This window comes from Anomalospiza imberbis, chromosome 25 (assembly GCF_031753505.1).
Source record: "Anomalospiza imberbis isolate Cuckoo-Finch-1a 21T00152 chromosome 25, ASM3175350v1, whole genome shotgun sequence".
NCBI classification, from domain to species: domain Eukaryota; kingdom Metazoa; phylum Chordata; class Aves; order Passeriformes; family Viduidae; genus Anomalospiza; species Anomalospiza imberbis.
This window is the reverse complement of record NC_089705.1, coordinates 4,602,433-4,623,796: the sequence shown is the minus strand read 5'-3', so window position 1 is coordinate 4,623,796 and position 21,364 is coordinate 4,602,433. Positions and strand designations below refer to the sequence as shown.

Sequence of the window (21,364 nt, the reverse complement as noted above, 5' to 3'; positions counted from 1 at the left end):
CCTGAGCTGAGCAGGGTCTGGGGCTGCTCCATCCCTCGGTGCTCCCTGAAGAGCTCTCAACACCCCAGGGCACAGATCCCAGCTGCCAAGGCAGCAGAACAGGAACTGCACAAGGGCAAAATGTCCTTTTTAAGAAGCCTCTGTGGCTGACCTTAACACAACGTGAATTCTTTCCAACTGCAGAAACTCTTGAGTGCTGCCAGTGGGTTCTGCTTTATTATTTCCTGCCTTTAAAGGCTGCTTTCTGTCTGCCCTTTGCTGCTCTGAGCTTCTCTTGCTCTCCCAGCTCCTCAGAGATCAATCTGCACCTTCTCCACTCAGCTGAGTTGTGTCACTGCTCACTTGCCTATCATTCCCGATTTCCACGGGTCTGATCAGATAAAAAAATCCTGAAACGTTCTCCAGTCAGAAATGAAGCAGAATTCTGGGAAAGGCAGCAGACACCGAGTCCACTTTCTGCTGGGAAAAAAAAAAAATCCACCTTCACAACGTGGGGCCAGTGATGTTCTGTGCCTTCATGAACGGTGTGGGAGATGGGGCAGAGCCCAGCACAAACCTCTGGGAGCAGCTGAGGGACCCCATGGGCACATTCCCACCCTGGAAAAAGGGGGAAAAGGGACAATCCTGAGCAGTTCAGAGGAAACAACACGTCCTTCCCCGGGGGAGGGGAGATTCCATGGAGCTGGCGGAGCCCTGAGCTCCTGAACCAGGCAGGACATGCCACCAATGTCACCTCACAGCACAGCCAGCAGCATCCTGGGCTGCAGCCAGCCTGGAATTCTGTGGAATTCCCATTCTAGGAGGATCTGAGGGTTTTTTTTTTTTTTTTTTTTTTTTTTTTTTTTTTTGCATGATCTCCCTGCTCAACTCAAGCCAGGGCACCTGGCAAGAACCTGCAGGATGAGAGCAGCCCCAAGCAGTGACAACTTTATTTGTGCTGCTGCCTTTAAATCAAAGCCTAGTGCAGCCTCAGAGCAGCCAAATCCGCCAGGAAATTCCCAGAATTTCACAGTTTAGATGAACTAAACTCTCCTTTCAATCAATGAAATGCCATTGAGAGCCTGTTCTGAGCTGGATGTTGCTGATGTTTGAGGAGTGCAGCCCTGGCAGAGCTTGCTCCAGATTTTTTCCCTGGTTTGGATTAAATGTGGCTTCAATCCGGTTTTGCTGGGAAGAGTCTTCAAAACACCAACCCTGCAAACTCTGACTCCTCCTCACCTGCATTTTAAAGCTCTGCCAGGGCAGGTTCTGGTCTGGGATTCCACACTGTGAAATATTTCCCACTGCTTTTACTGCTCCCTATAAACTGTTTTGGGACCGCAGGGAAAATATTCAAGGGGAGTAAGAAACATGAAAATTCACAATTCCAAATGTTTCAGGCTGGTTTATGTTCCAGTCAAGGAAACCTCCAAGTTTCAGGATACAACCAGGAGCCCAGCCAAAGATTTTACATGCCCAGAGCAGCTTGTTCTGAGCAACGTTTTAAGAAGGAAAACCTAAAAAATCCCATTTGGAATCTCCTAAACTTCCCACAGGGAAACACCTGGGAGTCGGTGGAGCCTTGCTTGTCTTTCCCAGAGATTTGCTGCAGTCTTTCCGAGATTTAGGAAGATGGATTCTTGGCAGTTTGGCAGAAAACAAACAAAATAAGTTACTTTCCTGGCAACTTGCTAAAATCAGAACTTGCATAAAGGAAGGGGAAAAATGCCAAAAGCAAAGCAAGGCCTGGCATCCACAGCAAATGCAGAATCCGTGAGTTTGTCCCTTTGGACTCAATTAGTCCAAATTTACAAAGAATGACACCCATAAAGATGTTAAACATTAACAAAACTTCTGCTAACTCGCTTCAAAATGAATTTTAATTGCAAGCTGTTTGATACATTGCAAAATTTAATGAGGGTTTTATTCTGCCCACAAAAATCCCAATATATTAATTTCAGGCTAAAAATCTATAGTTCCTTAAAAGCCTCAGAGAAAAAATAATCAATGACAGAATGTTCTAAATGCCAATCACTGAGATTGTTCTGCTTTTGAGTTTCTGGGGGGGCAGATATTGAACACAGCCCCTCCTGCTTCAACATTTCTGCTTTTAAATGGGTTTTTGAGGGAATGTGGCAATACAGATCATGGAATTGTTAAGGCTGGAAAATACTTTTAAGATGATCAAGTGCAGCCATCAGACTCAGGAGCTTTTCCTCTCTTAACTGGAGATGAAGCTCAAATCAGAGGGTGAAAAATCAGAGTTTCAGAAGAGCAGCAGATTTTTCCTGAGCTTGTGCACATCAAACAAATGGGAGAGAGCTGCCCAGCCCAGGGGGACTCTCTGGATCAGGAGTCCCTTCCCAAGCCCAGCTCACCCCAGGGAATCAGGGAACATTCCCAGATCCCAGGGCTGGGCTGGAACGGGGATCCAGGCACTGCTGCCGAGCAGGGAAATGCAAAGCCTGGGGAGGTTTCACTGGAAACGTTCCAGTTTGCACTGGGACAGCAGAACTGGCAGCACCAACAGCAGGTGTGGGCACCCACCTGGGCATAGGATTTACCTGGGCGCAGGGCACAGCCTTCACCTGGGCACAGGACACAGAATTTACCTGGGCACAGGGCACAGCCTTCACCTGGGCACAGCATCTACCTGGGCACAGCCTTCACCTGGGCAACAGAACCCAACAGGGCACAGGACACACCTGGCAAGCACCCACCTGGGCATAGGACAGAGCTCCCACATGGGTACAAGACACAGCCTCTACCTGGGCACAGAACTCACCTTGGTACAGGATCCACCTGCCCAGGACCCACTTGGGCACAGCACACACTTGGGCACAGCCCCCACCTAGATACAGGATCCACCTGGGCACAGAAAACTCCTGGCACAGCATCCACCTGGGCACAGGACCCACCTGCCCAGGACCCACCTGGGCACAGGACATGGAATCTACCTGGGCACAGGGCACAGTTCCCACCTGGGCACAGGACCCACCTGCCCAGGACCCACCTGGGCACAGGACATGGAATCTACCTGGGCACAGGGCACAGTTCCCACCTGGGCACAGGACCCACCTGCCCAGCACCCACCCAGGCACTGGACACTGCCTCTACCAGGGCACAGCACCCACCTAGATACAGGATCCACCTGGGCACAGAAAACTCCTGGCACAGCATCCACCCGGGCACAGAACACACCTGGGTCCAGCACCCACCTGGGTACAGCTCCCACCTGGGTGCAGGACATAGAATCTACCTGGACACAGAACTCATCTGGGCACAGGACCCACTTGGGCACTGGACACTGCCTCTACCAGGGCACAGCCCCCACCTAGATACAGGATCCACCTGGGCACAGAAAACTCCTGGCACAGCACCCACCTGCCCAGCACCCACCTGGGCACAGCACCCTCTGTCCAGCACCCACCTGGACACAGCACCCTCTGTCCAGCACCCACCTGGGCACAGCACCCACCTGGGCACAGAACACACCTGGGCACAGCACCCCCTGCCCAGCACCCACCTGGGCACAGAACACACCTGGGCACAGCACCCCCTGTCCAGCACCCACCTGGGCACAGAACACACCTGGGCACAGCACCCTCTGTCCAGCACCCGCCTGGGCACAGCACCCACCTGCCCAGGACCCGCCTGGGCACAGCACCCCCTGCCCAGCACCCACCTGGGCACAGAACACACCTGGGCACAGCACCCTCTGTCCAGCACCCACCTGGGCACAGTACCACCTGCCCAGCAGCAGCAGCAGGAAACACAAAGGAGCAGCAGAGACCCTGGGCATCCCCAGTCCCCTCCGTGGGGCAGGACCCGGAGTTCCAGGGCTGGAGCAGCTCCTGGCCTGTTCCTGTTCCAGCTCCCAGTCCTGCCCAAATCAGCTTTGCCATCTCCAGCCTCCCCCTCACCCATCACAGAGCAGCTCTGAAACCTCTTTCAAGATTTGCCTTTGGTTTCCCCTTGCCTTTGATTCACTTCCAGGTTCCAGAAATTCCAGTGTGGCTTTGAACAAATATCCTTTGGATTTTAAACTCACACAAAGCTTCTGTGACTGGGCAAAAAAACCCCAAATCCTCTCGGAACGCTGCCCTTCCCACCGGGCTGTTTGGAGCACAGGGCACTGCTCCAGGATCAATGGGGGTAATTTATTCTCTGACATTACACAGGGAACAACCCGATTTCCAAATTCCTTCATGCCAACTTCCAGCTTGAAGCACTTCTGTTATTTTTTCCCCCTTTTAAGAACAGCTGACTTATCAAAACCAGATTTTTCGAAGAGAAAAGCACAAGCTAAGCCACATTACAATAATTGAAGCTATTAATTACCTTTATGCTTTTCTTCTTTAAAGGAGATCTTTAATGCAGGTAATTCTGGCTAAAAGAGCTAATTCGAGCTGCTCCATCATTTAAAGGATGATTTTAAAATTAATTTAGAAAGAGTGGGAGAAAGACAAAGGGATAAAGGAGAGCAGGAAGAGATGGGTATTCCCCCTGTGCCCCAACTGGGATTTATCAAAGGAACGGGATTGTTTTAAAAGAATAGAAAGGGCTGATGGAGCTTTTAGGTTTTAGAACAATTTCTTGGATTTTCCAGAGAAGCTGTGGATGTTCCAGCCCTGGATGTGTCCCAGGCCAGGTTGGATGGGGCTTGGAGCAGCCTGGGATAGTGGAAGGTGTCCCTGCCATGGCAGGGGTGGAATGGGATGGGATTTAAGGTCTCTCCCAACCCAAACCCCTCCAAGATTCCGCGGGAATTCCAGCCAGTAAAGCAATCCTTGGACATGAATTGCCAACAGCATTCTGTTTATTCCTAATCCTCCAATATTTACTGACACCCTGGGCATCTCCCTGATCCCCACTCTAAACCCAGCCACCAGAAAGGTCCCTGGGAGGCAAAAATCAACCCATCCCCACTGTGAAACAGCCAAAAGTGTCACAGCCAAGCCCAGCAGGAGCTGAAGAGATCCCAACCTGCCAGGACAGAACAGAACTGTGCCAAGGAGCAAAAGCCAGGCCAGGATCTGCCTCCACCTGGGCTTTGGGCAGCCTGATCTGAGCTCAGATCCTCCCTGAAGTGCCTGCTTTTAAAGCTGATGGGACCAGATTTCAGTCTGGGACACACAAATGTCCCCGTGCCAAGAGCCAGCAGTGGTGGCAGCTCCCAGGGCAGGCAGGCAAACACTGCATTTGGAAGCCTGTGAAATTCATGATTATCACAGAAATCCCTCCTGCTCCTGCTGACAGCCATTCCCAGAGCCAGGTTTGGGATTAATTCCTTAAGGAAACATCAGGCCCTGGAAAGGAAAACCTTCCCCTGTCCCGAGGATGCTCAGGTGGGGTTTCACCCCTCAGATCTGACCCTGCTCAGGTGAGGCTGCAGTGACCAATCCCAAACTGCTGTTAAGGCAATTCCCCCTCGCTTAGGAACCCAGCAGCTCCCAGGTGAACAGCTCATGGATCCAGAGTGGAAAACAGGCTCTGCACGTCCCTCCTCATCCCACTGACCCCTGCCAGGGCACCTTTAGCTTCTAAAGCAGCAGCAGCAAAGCAAACAAGAGCAACAAGGGTCAATTTTTGCCACATTAACTGCAGGGTTGGGACTCAAGGACAAAAGGCCCCCAGACCTGGACTAGAGCTGGAAAATTGAGAAGTTTGGCTAAATTCTAAATAGACAGATATGGGGTTGTACTCCAGATGTGTCAGGACACAGAGATCCCAGACATTTATGGAGACGTCAAGATGAATAAATACAACAGAGTACTGAGTACTTTTCCTCAGTGAAAACACACCAGGAGTAACAGATACAACAGCCCAGCTCTGAAAACACATCAAGATTAACAAATACCAGCTCTGGAGACACAATTCCAATTCCTAACTTTGTTTTTACCATGCTGTGGCCACGCTTTGTTTCCTCTGCCCTCTCAAGAGGAACTGCACCAACCCAATGTTGGTGTTTCCCTACTCTTTTGAAACGCTGACATTCTCCTCCCCTAAGGCCCAGCCACACCCTAAAAAAATCATTTTAAGGGCAGAGGGATGAATTCAGCACGGAATGGATCCATCAGTGGGGATTCCCAGCTCCAGGCAGTGATGGAAAGCGAGCCCAGGGAAGGGCCATGTGCTGGGATCCGGGCAGCAGCTGCAGCAAACCCAGCCAGGCAAAAGCCAGCAGGCAAAAAGAGCATTTAAACCAGATTTTGTGAGGCAGCTGACGTCTGAAAACGAAGTGATTCCATCCTTGAAACAACTTGTAAATAGCAGAAAAACATCCCTGAGTGGGGCCTGGAGAAAGCGCAGCAGGGAGAGGCCTTTGAAAGCATCCGAGGTGTCTGCGCTGCTCCCTTTGAAGCTGCAGATAAGGGAGGGTGTAGAACACGAGTGTTATCAGCTCTGGCAGACACATCCTGACACCAAAACGCAGCTCCCTGGATCCCTGTGCAAAGGGAGACCTCCCTGCACAGGCACAGCAGAGCCCAGCGGTGTGAAAATGACAGGAATTGGTGTCTGAACATGAAAAAAGGCACCGACAGCTCCTGGAACACCTCGGAGTGAAGGCACTGATCCTTCCCACCAACGTTTGTCCAAATCCTTGCTTTAGCTGGGAGAAATCAGTGTTCTGCTGTGACAGTGTTTGAAAGAGAATCCCAAATTCTCCCACTTTTTACAACCCAAAACATCGTCTGCACTTGCTTAAAGCCTCCTTCCCCTGCCAAATCTGGGTATTATTCACTGCTTTACAGTCTAAATTTTGGGTCATATCCTGAAGGAGGTTCCAATATTTTTCTCAGCTTCCAGCCAGGCGTGTCAGACTCAGTCTCAGTCTCAAAAAAACCTCTTTTTAGATTAAAGCTATTGAGGCTTCTTGCAAAAACCTCTTCTTTTTTTTTTTACTCTTCCAACGTGTGCTTGCAGGACAAACGAAGAAAGAAATTAAGAATTAATGACCTTCAGGGATTTTTTTTTCTCTCCACTATCACAGGCTTCCCTGCCCCTCATCCCTCGGGATTCAGGAGCACACAGCAGTGGCCTTTCCATGGGGATCTTTGCCCCTGAGGTGACCAAACAACAAAGAAGGGACAAATTGGGATAAAAAGGGCAATTAAACCATTATCAGGGTCGTTTTCGGCCTAAAAGCATCTCCTTCCCAATCTGAATATTCATTAAAAGCTCTCCACTATGCAGGAAATGGAATTCATCATGTTAATGCATGGAAAAGTAACTCTGGGGGGAGAGTGGGAATGGGATCTGATCCTGTTTGATTGGATTGAAGGGTCATGGGGCCGTTGTCACCAGGGTTTTTCTGTCCCTGCCATGTCCCAGGGCAGGATTTGGGAAGCGGATGCTTCCCAGGAGAAGGAATGGCAGCCAGGAGCAGGGAGAGTGGGTTCTGCTGCCCCACGTTCAGCCACGACCTGGGGAAGGAGCTGTGGAACTCCTGCAAATCCCATCTCACCCTCCCTTCCAGCATTCCCAACTATTTCTGCAGTGCCACGAGCTCTGGGACAATGTGGGAGCACAAACTTCTCTGTCCATTCCCAATCCATGAACTTCCCACCAGCACCGAGGAGGCTCAGGGATGGTTGGAATTCCCTTGGGAAGCCATCAGCTCTGCCTCCTGGAATCCAGAGCTCCAACAGGGAGAAACATCTCCCTGAGCCACAAATTCCTGCTCTTCACAGAGGAAATCCATGTTCAAGTAAGGCCTGGGGGGCAAGAATTCCAAAGGCTGGAAGTTCCCCACCACCACTCCCAGGAACTGGAAGTGCTCTGGTTCCAGCTTCTCCAGAATGTTCTCTGCAAGGAATGCACCTTCCAGGAGAAAAGGGGATTTTGCCAGAAGACCATTTCCCACTAAAGCAAAGTTTTAGGGCTTTGAAGCCTTTGTGGGATTCGTTTCCAATTAAAAGCACATAAACACTCGGGAAGAGAAACGATGGAATTAAATAGGGAAGTCAAATTTGCAGATTCCAAAGAAGATGTAACTGACATTTAAATAGGGATTTCAAAAGCCACTTCATCCACGTTTCCCATTCCTATGGAAAACACTTCCCATGGAAGAAAACCATCCGAAAATTACAGATAGAGCATCCAGGAGTTCTTGCAATAAGGCAACTCCAATCATTGGACAGGAAAAGGAAACTTTCCCCATTTTTTCTGGGTTTTAAGTGGTGATGAAAGAAGTTCTTTCAAGACACACAAAAACCTTCCCAGCTCCAGCCTCGTGCAGGCCCAGGGCAGGATAATTCTTGTCAACTCGCAAATAAAAGTAATTACAGCCTGGAAAAATTCTGCCAGAGAGTGGCAAGTGTGAGATGAGATGCAATCTGCTTTTCAGAACCCCTGCGAGGAACAGCAGCTGCTGGGGAGGCACAGGGGGCAGAGAGAGGGACCATCCTTGGCTCCCACCCACACTGGGGAAAAGCCTGCAGGATCCTGCAGGGTCATCCCAGAAAGCTGCACAGGGAGCAGCAGCAGGAACACATTCCAAACCACAAAATCCTGCCTCTGGAGCCAGAGCCCTTCCATGGACTTCACAGGCAGCTCCGAGATGAAAACCGGGAGCTGAAAGCTCCGAGGCCACCACGGCGGGATCAGAAGCTGCTTTGATATAAAGAAAATGGGTTGGTTCATTAGGAGCTCACACTGAGGAGCTTTTCACCACCCCATCAGCAGCTCCAGTGAAGCTGTGACCTCCAGGACCCGCAGCTCTGAGAGCACAAGGTGTGTGCAGAGAGAGGGGCTGGCCAGAGGGACGGGATAAGGGAATCCTGGAGCATCCCAGAGCTTTAATGACTTTTGGGAACCACTTAAGAGACAGATTCAGGTGGTGGGGAGGGAAGGGTCAGCTGCATGTAGGGATGGGAAAAGGAAGTTGAGAGGAGCTGCTGAAACACTGGTGGCTCCTGCAAAAATCTTCCCCCAAACTCTTCCCAAACAGGGAAATCAGAGAATGTGGAAACGAGGGAATTTCAGGAATGCTGCTCCAGAATGGGCTGACGGCTCCAAGGGGTCTCAGGAAAAAAGAGAGAACCTCAAAAATCCTGCTCCAGAATGGGCTGATGAGTCCAAGGGGCCTCAGGAGCATGGGAATGAGAGAGAACTTCACAAATGCTGCTCTAGAAAGGGCTGTTGGCTCCAGAGGGTCTCAGGAACAGGGAAACAAGAGACAACATCAGAAATGCTCCTCCTGAAAGGGCTGATGGATCCAAGGGGTCTCAGGAAAGAAGAGAATTTCAGAAATGCTCCTTCAGGAAGGGTTGATGGCTCCAAAGGGTCTCAGGAAAGAAGAGAATTTCAGAAATGCTCCTCCAGGAAGGGCTGATGGCCCCAAGGGGTCCCCTGAGCTCAGCTCCAGAAAGAAAAAAACCATAAAATCAACCAGAGGAACCTGGAATTCCAAGGTTCTTGGTTCTCCCAGGCTCACCTGGTGCATGAGCACTTTTGTTTTCACCCATTGCCCAACATCTGGAGAACAGGGGGGTGCCTGTGTTGCCTTCACATCTGGCACGGCTGTGCTGGAAGTGAGTGCAATAATTCACACACACGTGCTGGGGCACGTTCCTTTTCCAGGAAATCACGGGAGAAAGCCAAAAGGAATTCTACACAAATGAAGTGAAAAAAACAGAGGAGAAGAAAGGATTTTGTGCAAGGGAGGAAAATGCAGCACCAAGGTTGGAGAGGCAAAAGGAAGACGAGGCACTGAGGGGGAGGAACTGAACTCAGACAGGAATAAACTCCCTGGATTCGGCCATTCCTCACTTGCAGCCCTGCTTCTCCCACCACATTCCCTCAGCATGGGATTATCAGCAGAAAACCAAGGAGGAGAAACTGGATCCCAGGGGGAATGACAAGGGAAGGCTCAAGGAGTGGGAGGCACTGGGGCAATGTGACAGCTGATGCAACTTTCCTAAAATAAACCCAAAAAGGCTCGGAGCATTTTGTGATCTGAAGCCCACGACACCAGGAGAAAGCAGCAACAGCAGCACAATTCCCTATGAAAATCCCAATCCCTCCCTGCCATACAAAACACATCGTGGATATAAAAGATCTGGAAAGCCTCGTTATTAAAGGAAGCATCTCCACCCTAAAAGTAAATTTCCCACCTAAATTTTCCAATGAGAAACATCTCCTGAAGCTCCAGAAAACCCCAGGCAGTCTCTGTCAGAGGCCCATTTTGGGGTGTTCTGGGTGCTCACTCTGACAGGTTTTGGGGTGTGAGGCTCTGAGCAGGTGCCACACACTAGGGACAATCAGCAGCAATTCCCAACAGCCTCAGCACTGGGAATTCCCAGCTCCCAGCTCCTGACACAAAGCCCACCATCAGGCCCTGGAAGGACTTGAGCTGCTCTGGGGGATTTTCTTCTTTTCCATGGATTCAGAGGGAGGAATTGCAGTGATCCTGCCAGATCTCCCAGGGACAAAGAGAAGGGAAGAGAACCCCAAGGCTGGAAGACAAGAAGAAGTCTGGGGGTGAGGATGCCAGGGAAGCCCAGAGTGCACTGGATTGTAGGGACCTCAAAGATCCTCTTGTTCCCACTGGATATGGGGCATTCCACATGCTGGGGACAGGGCAGGATCACAGCTGGATGGCCCAAAGGAGAGCAGGGCATCTCCAGCTGTGCTTCCCATTCCACCTCCCAGCCTGGAGACCCCACACTGCCCTTCCTGATCCCACAGGCTCATCCCACCCTGCTCCTTCCCCATCCTGCTCCCTGCTCAGCAGGATTTTATTTCTCACCTCTCAAGGCAATCTGGGCCCAAGGTCCCCTGGCAGAGCCGTGGGAGCAGCTGAAAGAGTTGTAAATGTGTGATTTTATTAATCTGTCTCCAACAGCTCCCTTGGAATTCTTCCTGCAGGATTCACATCCAGCAGGTTGGGGAGCAAAGGAAACCCAGCTCAGGATTCTCCAGGCTATGGGATCAATGAGAAGGCACTTAAAGCAAGCTGGCCCATTTAAAAAAAAAAAAAAAAAAAAAAAAAATCCATTTTTAAAGCTGGGAGGGTGAATGGTAATGCAGGTTTTTCTAAGAGCAGGTCAAGTCAAGGTTACTTGAAATGCTGAGTTAATGGGCTCATAAATATCATCACTGTGTGCCATTCCATAGCTTGGAATCACACAGGAATTATCCTCCTGATGAAATTGAATTTTGTTTATTTGTGCCCAGCCCTGGCCATGACTAAAACTACTCAGAATGCTCGGAAAATGAAATATTTGAAATATTCAGCTGCGAGCGGCTTCAAGAGAATTGGCTGCAAGTCTCCCTGCCCTATTACCAATAATTAAAATCTGTTTTTTCATAGGCAGAAGGGGGGAAAAAGGGGTTTGAGCTCTCTTTTCCTGCTGAATCACATCAGCATGGGTAAAGATGAGATAGGAGCACCAGGTTTTTTTCCCCCTACAGGCAAAAAGTATTGAGAACTGACTCATCTGAATTTAATTACCGGGCCAGCTCGGAGAGATGAAATTCCAAACAAGACTTCTTTGCAATTCCACTTGTGGGACTGCAAAGTTTCCTTCAGGAATGCGAAATGAGATGGGCTGGGGCTGGGGCTGGCTCGTGTGAATGTGAAATTCGGGGATGTGAAATTCGGGGATGCGCCACACAAAGCAGGAACAGCTTCTGCCAGGGGGGAATTCCTGCAGGTGGGGCCAGGGTATCCCAAAAAGGGCTGAGCTCATGCAGGGAAAGGTGCTGGGAGGAAAGGCAGCCCCAGGGATGCAGCACATGGACACGTGGAGGGGGAGCAGGGATGCAAATCCATCATTTTTCCCTCCAATGAGCCCCAAAGTGACACCTGTAAAACTTAAACCAGGCTTTAATCTCAGTTTTAAGGACCGTGTGTGCACTACAGGCTCAGCTCAAAGCCAGGCTTACGTTCCCCACAATTGGCATTTTTAAAGTTTTTTTCCCTGCTGTATTTATGGGGAGTTTATTAATTTTATTAATTAATTTTTTTTCCCCAGCAGGTTCCCTCTGCCAGGCTTTGTTTTATTTTTGACATGACAAGACACAGCTCTGCTCTGGCAACACCTCCAGGCTGAATAATGTTTTTTAACCAGCTCCATCCATCTTCCCAGCCAGCACAGCTGAGTGCCTACAAACCAACAGTGCCCTAAAATATTAATGCATTCTAATAAAACCAGCTCGGGCTTTTTTTCATCAAACAGCAACATCTAATTTTCCAAGGGGGCCTGGGAACAGCAAACAATTGGGACGTGGTAAATGGCAACTTCCCTCCCATCAATAGACACTAAACACTCCAGTCCTGTTCCCTCAGAATTGCCAGCCAGGATAAATCACTCAAATAAATGGGATTTGCAACAGGATCCTCACAAATAATCACAATTTAACTCGCTGCTGATAATCCCAGGCAACACCTGATTGTTTCAAAAGCTTCATTCTTCCCTTCCTGAGGGATGTTGGGTTTAAATCCAACTTCCAGGACCTTCCACTTGCTGCCAGTCAGGACCTTTAACCATTTGCTGAGTGCAGTTGATCACTGTGTCCTTTGCGATAAAACCAACAGGAGGGACACGTCAAATTCCCTCTGCAGTTCCTTATTTCTCCTGCCTTCAGAGTACTGGAGGAGCTCCTGAATATTGGAAATATTGGCCTTTATCCCAAATCAAAGCAATATTCCTGAGAGCATTTTCCAGGCAACCCCTGGGATGAGAGAGGGGTTGGAATTCTGTCTCCTGTCCCAGGGACAAGCGGATCTGGTGAAACATTTCCAGAAATTCATCAACAGCAATGGGTTTAGCAATCATCAGAACATTTAGCCAAACCAAGGCTTGAGTGTGGCAGGGTTGAGGTTCTCAGAGGTTGGGTGATTTTGTTTGGGTTTTTTTTTTAAATCTTTCTTCTTCTACCCAGCCACACCACAGACTCTCATTGCAGACAGCAGGACTCGAAGCAGCCAAGCAAATCCCAAGTTTCAGAAGGAAACCACAGGGAGTAACTGGGAATTTCCCCTCCTTCAGGCCCAAAATTCTCACTCTGACCACCCTGTGAAGTTTGGCTCTGCCCACAAAGCCCACGAGCACCACCCCAAGCATCCTACAAGGAATGAACACCAGAAGCAACCTACCAGAGCGAGGATCCCTCCGTGCCAGCAACTTCCAGAACATCGTATCCATCCTCCAGCTGAAAATCCATGAAAACCAGGGCAATGGTGTCCCCAGGCTCGGCCAGGATGGTCCAGGTGCAGTCTGCATTGTTGCCATACTCCAGGGGGAAGTGAGGGCTGGAGATGATCCCGCTCTGGCCCCGCAGCGTCCCTCCGCAGGCGTCGTCGGCTGCAACAAAGGCGAGGGGTGAGCCCTGGAGTGCCAAAGGTGCAGCCCAAAGTCACGGCCAAACCCCACTGCTTTGGGCAGGGAGGGGCACTGCCCACTCTTAAGGATGGAGATGGTGCCTCAGGTTTGAGCTTTGATGTTTTTCACATTCTGTGCTGCTTTAGTGTGTGGGTCTGAGCTTCACATGAGGGGATGGTGAGCTCTTTGCACAGAGTAGGGAGACAAAACAATTCCTTCTCCAGCTGGGGACCAAGGACAAAGGATCCAAATCTCAGGCCCAAGAGCACAGACAGCGTGGGCTGATGAAGGATGGGACTTCATTACCTAAAGCTGTAACTGGACAATTAACTCCAAGATGCAAATGGAGCAGAACTTATAAAAGTGAGAGAGCCCATGACCTGGTGTCCATTTTTTATGACTATTTTGGGTGTGGCCTTGGCTGGGCTCTTGTGCTGCCCAAGGTGGATCCATTGAGGAGATCCTTTTAATAAATCCCTACTTTATTTTGTAATTCTTTCCAGCCTCTGTTCTAGGGCAGCCTTCACACGGCATCAAAGATGTGGAGGGACGCAAAATCAGCTGCAGGCACAGCTCCATCAGAGCAGCTGAAAAGCACATTTTGTGCTGCCCTTGGAGCCATTCCCTGGATCCTCCTCCTCCCTGGAGCAGCTCAGGTGCCACCAGCCCCAGTGCTGGACTCCAGACTGGAAGGGCAGCGTTGAAATCAAACACGAGTTTGGCACTTCAGGATGGAAATGCAAAGCTGGGCTTTTCCTCCAGCTGGAGAGGGGATCTCAGAAATGGAAATGATGCCAACCCTCAGCTCCAGCACCAGCTGGGGTCAGGATTAATCCCTTCCTCCCTGGGGTTTCCTCCACAAATGCTGAACGAAGCTGGGCAAGGAGAAGACTCTGGGAAATGCTGTCAGAGCAGAGGGAATGCTCCATGCAGGCAGGGAATTCCCTTTTCTCCTACCAAGGTGCTGCTTTGCCCGTTCTCAAGGTGGAATTTCAGGGAATTTCACCTTTTAGAGGGTCCAGAGGAGGGCCAGGAATGGGGAAGGGGCAGGAGGGGCAGCTGAGGGCACTTGGGGTGTTCAGCTGGAGAGGAGGAGATTGAGGGCAGAGCTCAGAGGGGCTGCAGCTCCTCCTGATGGAAGATTAGGATGGATTTAGGGCAAGGTTCTTCCCTCAGAGGGTGCTGGGCACTGCCCAGGCTCCCCAGGGAATGGGGACATTCCCAAGGCTGCCAGAGCTCCAGGGGAGTTTGGACCCCACTCTCAAGATGGGATTTTGGGGTGTCTGTGTAGGGCCAGGAGCTGGAATCAGTAATCCTTCATCCCTTGATTCTGTGAGTATTTTCACATCCAATGAAACCCAAAAATAATTTTTAAAATAAAGTATTATAAAAGTGACAAAGGCCATCCTAATTTAGAGAAAAGCATCATCACTGATCACAAAACCCACCAGGAATAAGCAGCCTTCCCTCAAGTCACTCTGAGCCCCTCCTCACACTCCCTCAACACTCCTGGCCCCAAACCAGCAGGGAAATGCCCCAGAAAAAACCCCACTGAGAGGCACAACACACCTCTGTGCCCTGCTACGCATCCAAGGGAGCATTAAAAACATCCCAAGCAACCAATATTTGCTCACTTGAAACCCCAGCTCCATGGCCCAGGGGCTGATTGATTGCACAGGCAGAGTCAATAAAGGGAATCAATAGGAGATGCTCTGCTGAAGTACACAAGGAATCGAGGGGAAGAGACTTCAAGAGCAGCAGCAAATGTTTTTGGTAGAACAACACAGATATTTGTGTATTTACAGACTCCCCAGCCCCCGTGGGAGCACAATTAGCAAGGCACTCTCTGGACTGATACAGGAATTTTGAAGTTTTTTTTTTTTTTGAAGTTGAAGGGTTGGTTTTTTAACCCTTTCAAGCCAAGCCCCCCACCCCACCCCACCCCAAACATCTCATTTCCAGGGGGATCTCATTACCTCTGCAGAATTTTGAAAGGTTTTTTTTTGGTTTTTTTTTTGAAGTTGAAGGGTTGGTTTTTTAACCCTTTCAAACCAAGCCCCCCACCCCACCCCAAACATCTCATTTCCAGGGGGGTCTCGTTACCTCTGCAGACGGGGAGAGGGAAATCCCAGGAGGCTCCGTGTCCCGAGCTGGCCTGGCAGGTGAGCAGGGCGTGGCCCTCCAGGAAGAATCCAGGGTTGCAGCTGTACCTGACTCTGTCCCCGATGCTGAAGGTGGTCCCTTGCTGGACCCCGTTCCGCAGCCGCCCTGGGTTCCCGCACGTGTGGCTGGGCAGGGCTGCAAGGGAAGCAGGATCTGGGGTAAATCTCCAGGTAAAACGGAATAATCGTCATTGAAAACAGAATAATCGACTTGAGGGAAGCAGGGCCTGGTTAGGGACAGGGAATTTTCACAGGACTGAGGTAAATCCTCAGCTAAAATGGAATAATCGACATTAAAATCAGAATAATCCACTTGAGGAAAGCAGGGTGTGGTTAGGGACAGGGAATTTTCACAGGGCTGAGGTAAATCTTCAGGGAAAACATAATAATTGTCATTAAAAACAGAATAATCGACTTGAGGAAAGCAGGGCCTGGTTAGGGACAGGGAATTGTCACAGGGCTGAGGTAAATCTTCAGGAAAAATACAATAATTGCTGTTGAAAACAGATTAGTCCACTTGAGCAAGCTCCCAACTTACCTGAGGTTGTACCAGAATGTGTCAGGCCCCTTGAAGTCAATGTTTAAATACCATTTCTAGCAAATATCCAGATAAAGAAGGAAAATCACAGAATCACCAGGTTGGAAGAGACCTTCCAGATCGAGTCCAACCCAGCCCCAACACCGGCACCCAGTGCCACATCCAGGCTTGTTTTAAACAAACCCAGGGGTGGTGACTCCACCACCTCCACAGGCAGCCCATTCCAGAACTTTCTCACTCTTTCCGTAAAAAACTTTATCCTGATATCCAACCTATAGCTTAGGACTGCTCCAAATCCCTCCCCAGGCTGCTGAGGCAACAAGATGCTCTCCCTCCTGACCCGTGTGAGCAATTTCTGAAGCACAGGGAGGAACTTAAGGTTCAGGCTGTGGTGGGTGCTTGATCTTCTGGATAACCATGGAATGGTTTGGTTTGGGAAGGAATTTAAGGATCATCTCATTTCACCCCATTCCATGGGCAGGGACACCTTGGACACTTCCAGGGATCCAGAAGAAGCCACAACTTCTCTGGGAAATCCATCCCAGCCCTCACAGGGAGGAATTTCTTCCTAATTACTAAACTCTCCCTTTCAATTTTATATAACTTGATTGCATTTGGTTATTTAGCTTGAGTTGATTAAACCCAGAGATCACATTTTTCAACAGGCTGCAGTCCCTGCAATACAAGCAGGGTTGTTTTACACTTTAAATCCACCCAAAACCCAGCAAAACTGCCTGGCAAAAAAACCCAGTTCTTCAGTTCACCAGGATTTATAATTCCCACTGTTTAATCCAGATTTCACACACTTGCATCAAACCAGACTCAAGCACAGCTGGACCCAGCTCCATTTAAAGCAAAACAGAGCCCAATAAAATCAGGGGAGATGTGGGATACTCCAGCCTAAGATGGGAAAGCTGCAGCTGAAATGCCAATAAATCCTCAGGCAGTGCCTCTGCACAGCACTTCCAGGGAATTTAAACAAACCCCCAGGTTTCCACCAGCCACTCCAAAAGAGATCAACTCCAATCACAGCTTTAGAGGCTGATAAAAACCCCAAGCAAAGACAACCAGGCCTAAAAATGACTTCATCAAACTGAAATCAGGCCCTTGTGCAGCATCTCCAGCGACGGTTCCTTTTCATTAGGGCTGGGAGAGCAGGGGAGGGCCCTGTTCACACTCAGTGCTGGAAAATGAGTTTGTCAGGGATGAATTCCCACCAGCAGAGCTTTGCTCTGCAGCCCTGCCCAGGGAAAGGGCGAGAGGAAAAGGAAAATGATGCCCTGGCACACACACAGAGGGATAAAACCCAGCCAGAGCTGGGGAAATGGGACATCAATCCCCAACGCTGAGGGAAGTCCTGCCCTGGGCAGCGCTTTGGGATGGGGAGTGCGATGTTCCTTTGGATCCCTGACAGGAGGGGAAGGAAGGGTTAATGCCAAATGGACACAGGAGCAGTTCCCTGTCCCCAGAGAGACCACCTGGGTCTGTGGTGAGCCCAGGCCTGGGAATTCTGCAATGAAACATCACCTGGAATGGGATTATGTTAATGCCATGTTCAGATCCACTCCTGAGCTGCTTCAGTCGGGTTTTGGGGTTTTCTGCTGTGCCCACGAGCTCCAGTCACACAGAGTGTCCCCAGGTCCAGTTTTGGGGTTTTCTGCTGTGCCCACGAGCTCTGCTCACACAGAGTGTCCCCAGGTCCAGTTTTGGGGTTTTCTGCTGTGCCCACGAGCTCTGCTCACACAGAGTGTCCCCAGGTCCAGTTTTGGGGTTTTCTGCTGTGCCCACGAGCTCTGCTCACACAGAGTGTCCCCAGGTCCAGTTTTGGGGTTTTCTGCTGTGCCCACGAGCTCTGCTCACACAGAGTGTCCCCAGGTCCAGTTTTGGGGTTTTCTGCTGCACCTGCAAGCTCTGGTCACACACAGTGTCCCAAAGCTCAATTTTTGGGGATTTTCAGGGGGCTTTCTGCCGTCCCTATGACCTCTGGTCACATCCAAGTGTCCCCAAGCCCAATTTTGGGGTTTCTCAGCCATCCCTCTGATCTCTGGTCACACCTGAGTGTCCCCAAGCCCAGGTTTGGGGTTTCTCAGCCATCCCTCTGATCTCTGGTCACATCTTAGTGCCCCAAGCCCAGTTTCTGGGGCTCCAGCCCCTCCCTGCACACCACCAGGGGCAGATCCCAGCTCCTGACACCATTTCTTGCCCCCAGACACATTATTTACACCCTCCCCCAAAGCCCCTGGAGCTGGGAGGTTCCACCTGGAGATTTTCCTGCCCAGGCAGGTTCTGGGAGCAGGGGCTGCTGTCAAATCCAAGCGGGTGGAAAAGCAGCCCAGAACTAACATTTCATTTTTTGTAACGATACTCAATCCCCCAATTTAATTAAATTACCAATGCCACTTTTTTTTTTTTAAATGAACCCATTCCTGCTTTTATGCTTCCATCCTTTAAAATTAATCAGTAGAACTTCGCTATAAATAAAAATCCATCATTTTTAAAAGTCAATCTCTACCATGAGCTGCTCTCTACTTAATGAACTGTGAAGAAGCAGACAACCCTGACCTGCATGGGATCTTAAAATCAGACTTGAAAAACAGATCTCAGATTAAAATTCTGCTTCACTGAGCTGCCTGCACGTTTCAGATCTTGTTCCAGGAAAGGAGGCAGAGCAGCTCTGGGGGGAGCAGCATTAACCCCCCACTGCCCTGGGTCGCTGCAGGGAGCTTGGATTGGGGTTTTTAAATCACCCAAGTGCAGGAGATCTTTAAATTCCTGCTGATGGAGAGAGAAAAATTACTCCAGAGGTTCAAAATGACATCCAGAGCTGGTACCAGGTGAGGGCTCACTCAAGGTGCCCAGGAAACTCTGATTTCCCATCCCTGAAGTGCCCAAGGCTGGGTTGGAAAGGGCTTGGAGCACCCTGGGACAGTGCAGGTGTCCCTGCCCATGGCAGGGGTGGGATGGGATCAGCTTTAGGTCCTCTCCCACCCAAACCAGGCTGGGGTCCAAAGAAGACCTGCAGAAATCCCCCTTCCCCTGAGAGGGGAGGAGCAGAGCCCAAGGACATGACGCTGGAGCATCACAGAATTCACAGAATTCCCAAAATTCCAGCCTCCTTAGGGCTGGAAAAGGTCCTCAAAGTCCCCAGTTCCAACCGTCAGCCAAGCCCACCATGGGCACCACTGAACCATGTCCTCAGCACCACAACCACACCTTGCTCAGTGCTTCCAGGGTTGCTGACTCTGCTCCCAAGCCTCGTCCAGGGCTGCCCAACCCTTCCAGTGAGGACATTTTCCCTGACATCAAACCCAAAAGTGCCCTTGGGGCCATTTCCTTTTGTCACTTGTCACCTGGAGAAGAGTCTGGCACCTCCTGGCAGGGAGTGTGGAGAGGGATAAGGTTCTCCCTGAGCTTCATTTCCTCCTTGTCGGAGTCCAGCACATCCCTCTGGCTGCCCTGGCTGTCCCCAGACCCTGGCAGGGGGCTCAGGGACCTTGGCAAGAAGTCAAGAACACCTGTGGCTTCCATTTTAGCCCGTGGAAAAAACTGCCAACTCTGTGTGAGGAATTACAAGCCACAAGGGTTTGAGCAGTGTAATGGGTGAATTGACACGGGGTGGAAAAGTAGAATTTTGGGGTTTTTAGAATGTAATTCAGGGGTTCAAGATGGAAAAATCTGGGTGTGTCCTGGCCTTCTTTCCCTTCTTCTTGTCCTCCATGTCTCGGTGTGATGGTGACACTTTTCTATTGGTTTCAGGTAGAGATTCACTGTCTAACACAGGTGATGGGCATTGGCACAAATCTGTAAACACACCACATGTAATTTTGAGTAAATAATGTGGGAGCTGCCCAGGGCTCGGGGCAGACTGCCATGGCTTCTGTACCAGCCAGACCTCGGCAGGTCAGAGAGAGAATGTTATAGATAAGGAAAAATAAACAACCTTGACAACTCGACTTCACACATTCCAGACCTCTTCTTCAGCTGCCGGGCAAGGGGAACAAGGACTTTCACACTGTTGGGGTCTCTCCAGCTGACCACGACACCTCCTCAGCTGCTTCCAGAACCTTCTGCCCTCTCTGAGAATCCCACAGCAGACTGAGAGGGGTCCAAGCCTCTGGGGATGTCCTTGGAACCCCTGACTGTCCCCAGGCCTTCGGATCCCTGCTGAGTGACTCCCTGAGCTGCTGCTCCATGGATTTGGGATTCTGCTCCAACACCTCTGAGCAGAGATTATTTTATATAATTATATTAGTATTTCTATATAACATATAACATTACACATTATATTATACCGTATAATATTGTATAGTGTATATTATATATTAATATCTATTCTATATTTATCAATATATATAATTACATATATAGTTTTATATATATAAATAAATAAGTAGATAGATAAATAAATAAATATATATATACATATAATTTATATATAATATATAATATTATATTATATCCAGCCAGAAGCCTGATTGCTGCAGGGATTAACAGAACTGGATTATTTACCTCAGATGTCACCCAGAACAATATCATTAAAGCTCTGTCTTCTCCATTTACCTATCCCACTGCAGATTATCAGCAGAGATTTTTTTCCCCCCAGCCCTCAATAAAAGCTTTGTTCCCACCAATCTAGGGAATATTTCCATGTGTTTGGATGGAAATGAAGGCAGCCACGGAGCAGATTTGTGGGGATGAAGGGAAGGTCCTGTTACTCATTTTCTGTTCCTTGCCACGATGAATTCCGAGCAGTTTATTTCATTTGTCTGCATCTGAACAGCTGCCAAGGCCTGATCTGATTTTACGACAGAGGAAAGGCAATGGGATTATCCTGGTGCAGCGGCACCTCCAATGGCACTGTCCCAGGGCTGGCTGGGCTAGGGACACCTCCCTGCCAAGGTGACCCAGCAGAGGAGCCACTCTGGGGGCGTTGAAGGCCGGCACAGACCCAGCAGAACCAGAGCAGAACCAGAGCAGAACCTCTGCAGAGCAGAACCACGGCTGTCACACGAGGTGACAATGGCCTGAAGCGCAAGTGGCACCTTCTCAGCAAGAAACTGATGCCTCAGGTTTGAGCTTTTATATTTTTCACATTCTGTGCTGCTTTAGTGTCTGGGTCTGAGCTTCATATTATGGAATGGTGAGCTCTCCTCACAGAGCAGGAGACAAAACAATTCCTTCTCCAGCTGGGGATCAAGGACAAACGATCCAAATCTCAGGCCCAAGAGCACAAACAACGTGGGCTGGAGAGAGAAAAACAAGGATGGGACTGCATGGGCCAAAGCTGGAATTGGACAATGAACTCCAATGTGCAAATGGAGCAGAACTTATAAAAATGTGAGACCTTGTAACCA

At 49.7% G+C, this 21,364-nt stretch overlaps 1 protein-coding gene across 4 annotated transcripts in view; it reads right to left on the bottom strand.

Moving 5' to 3' along the window:
* The window catches only part of CSMD2 (CUB and Sushi multiple domains 2), a 287,236-nt gene that overhangs the window by 163,779 nt on the left and 102,093 nt on the right, over positions 1-21,364 (bottom strand). For all 4 annotated transcript variants that reach the window (XM_068172583.1, XM_068172582.1, XM_068172581.1 and 1 more), the window contains 2 exons: positions 15,414-15,608; positions 13,085-13,292 (listed from right to left, as the gene is read on the bottom strand). In XM_068172583.1, coding sequence (XP_068028684.1) covers positions 13,085-13,292; positions 15,414-15,608 — 403 coding nt within the window. The remainder of the gene's footprint in view (positions 1-13,084; positions 13,293-15,413; positions 15,609-21,364) is intronic.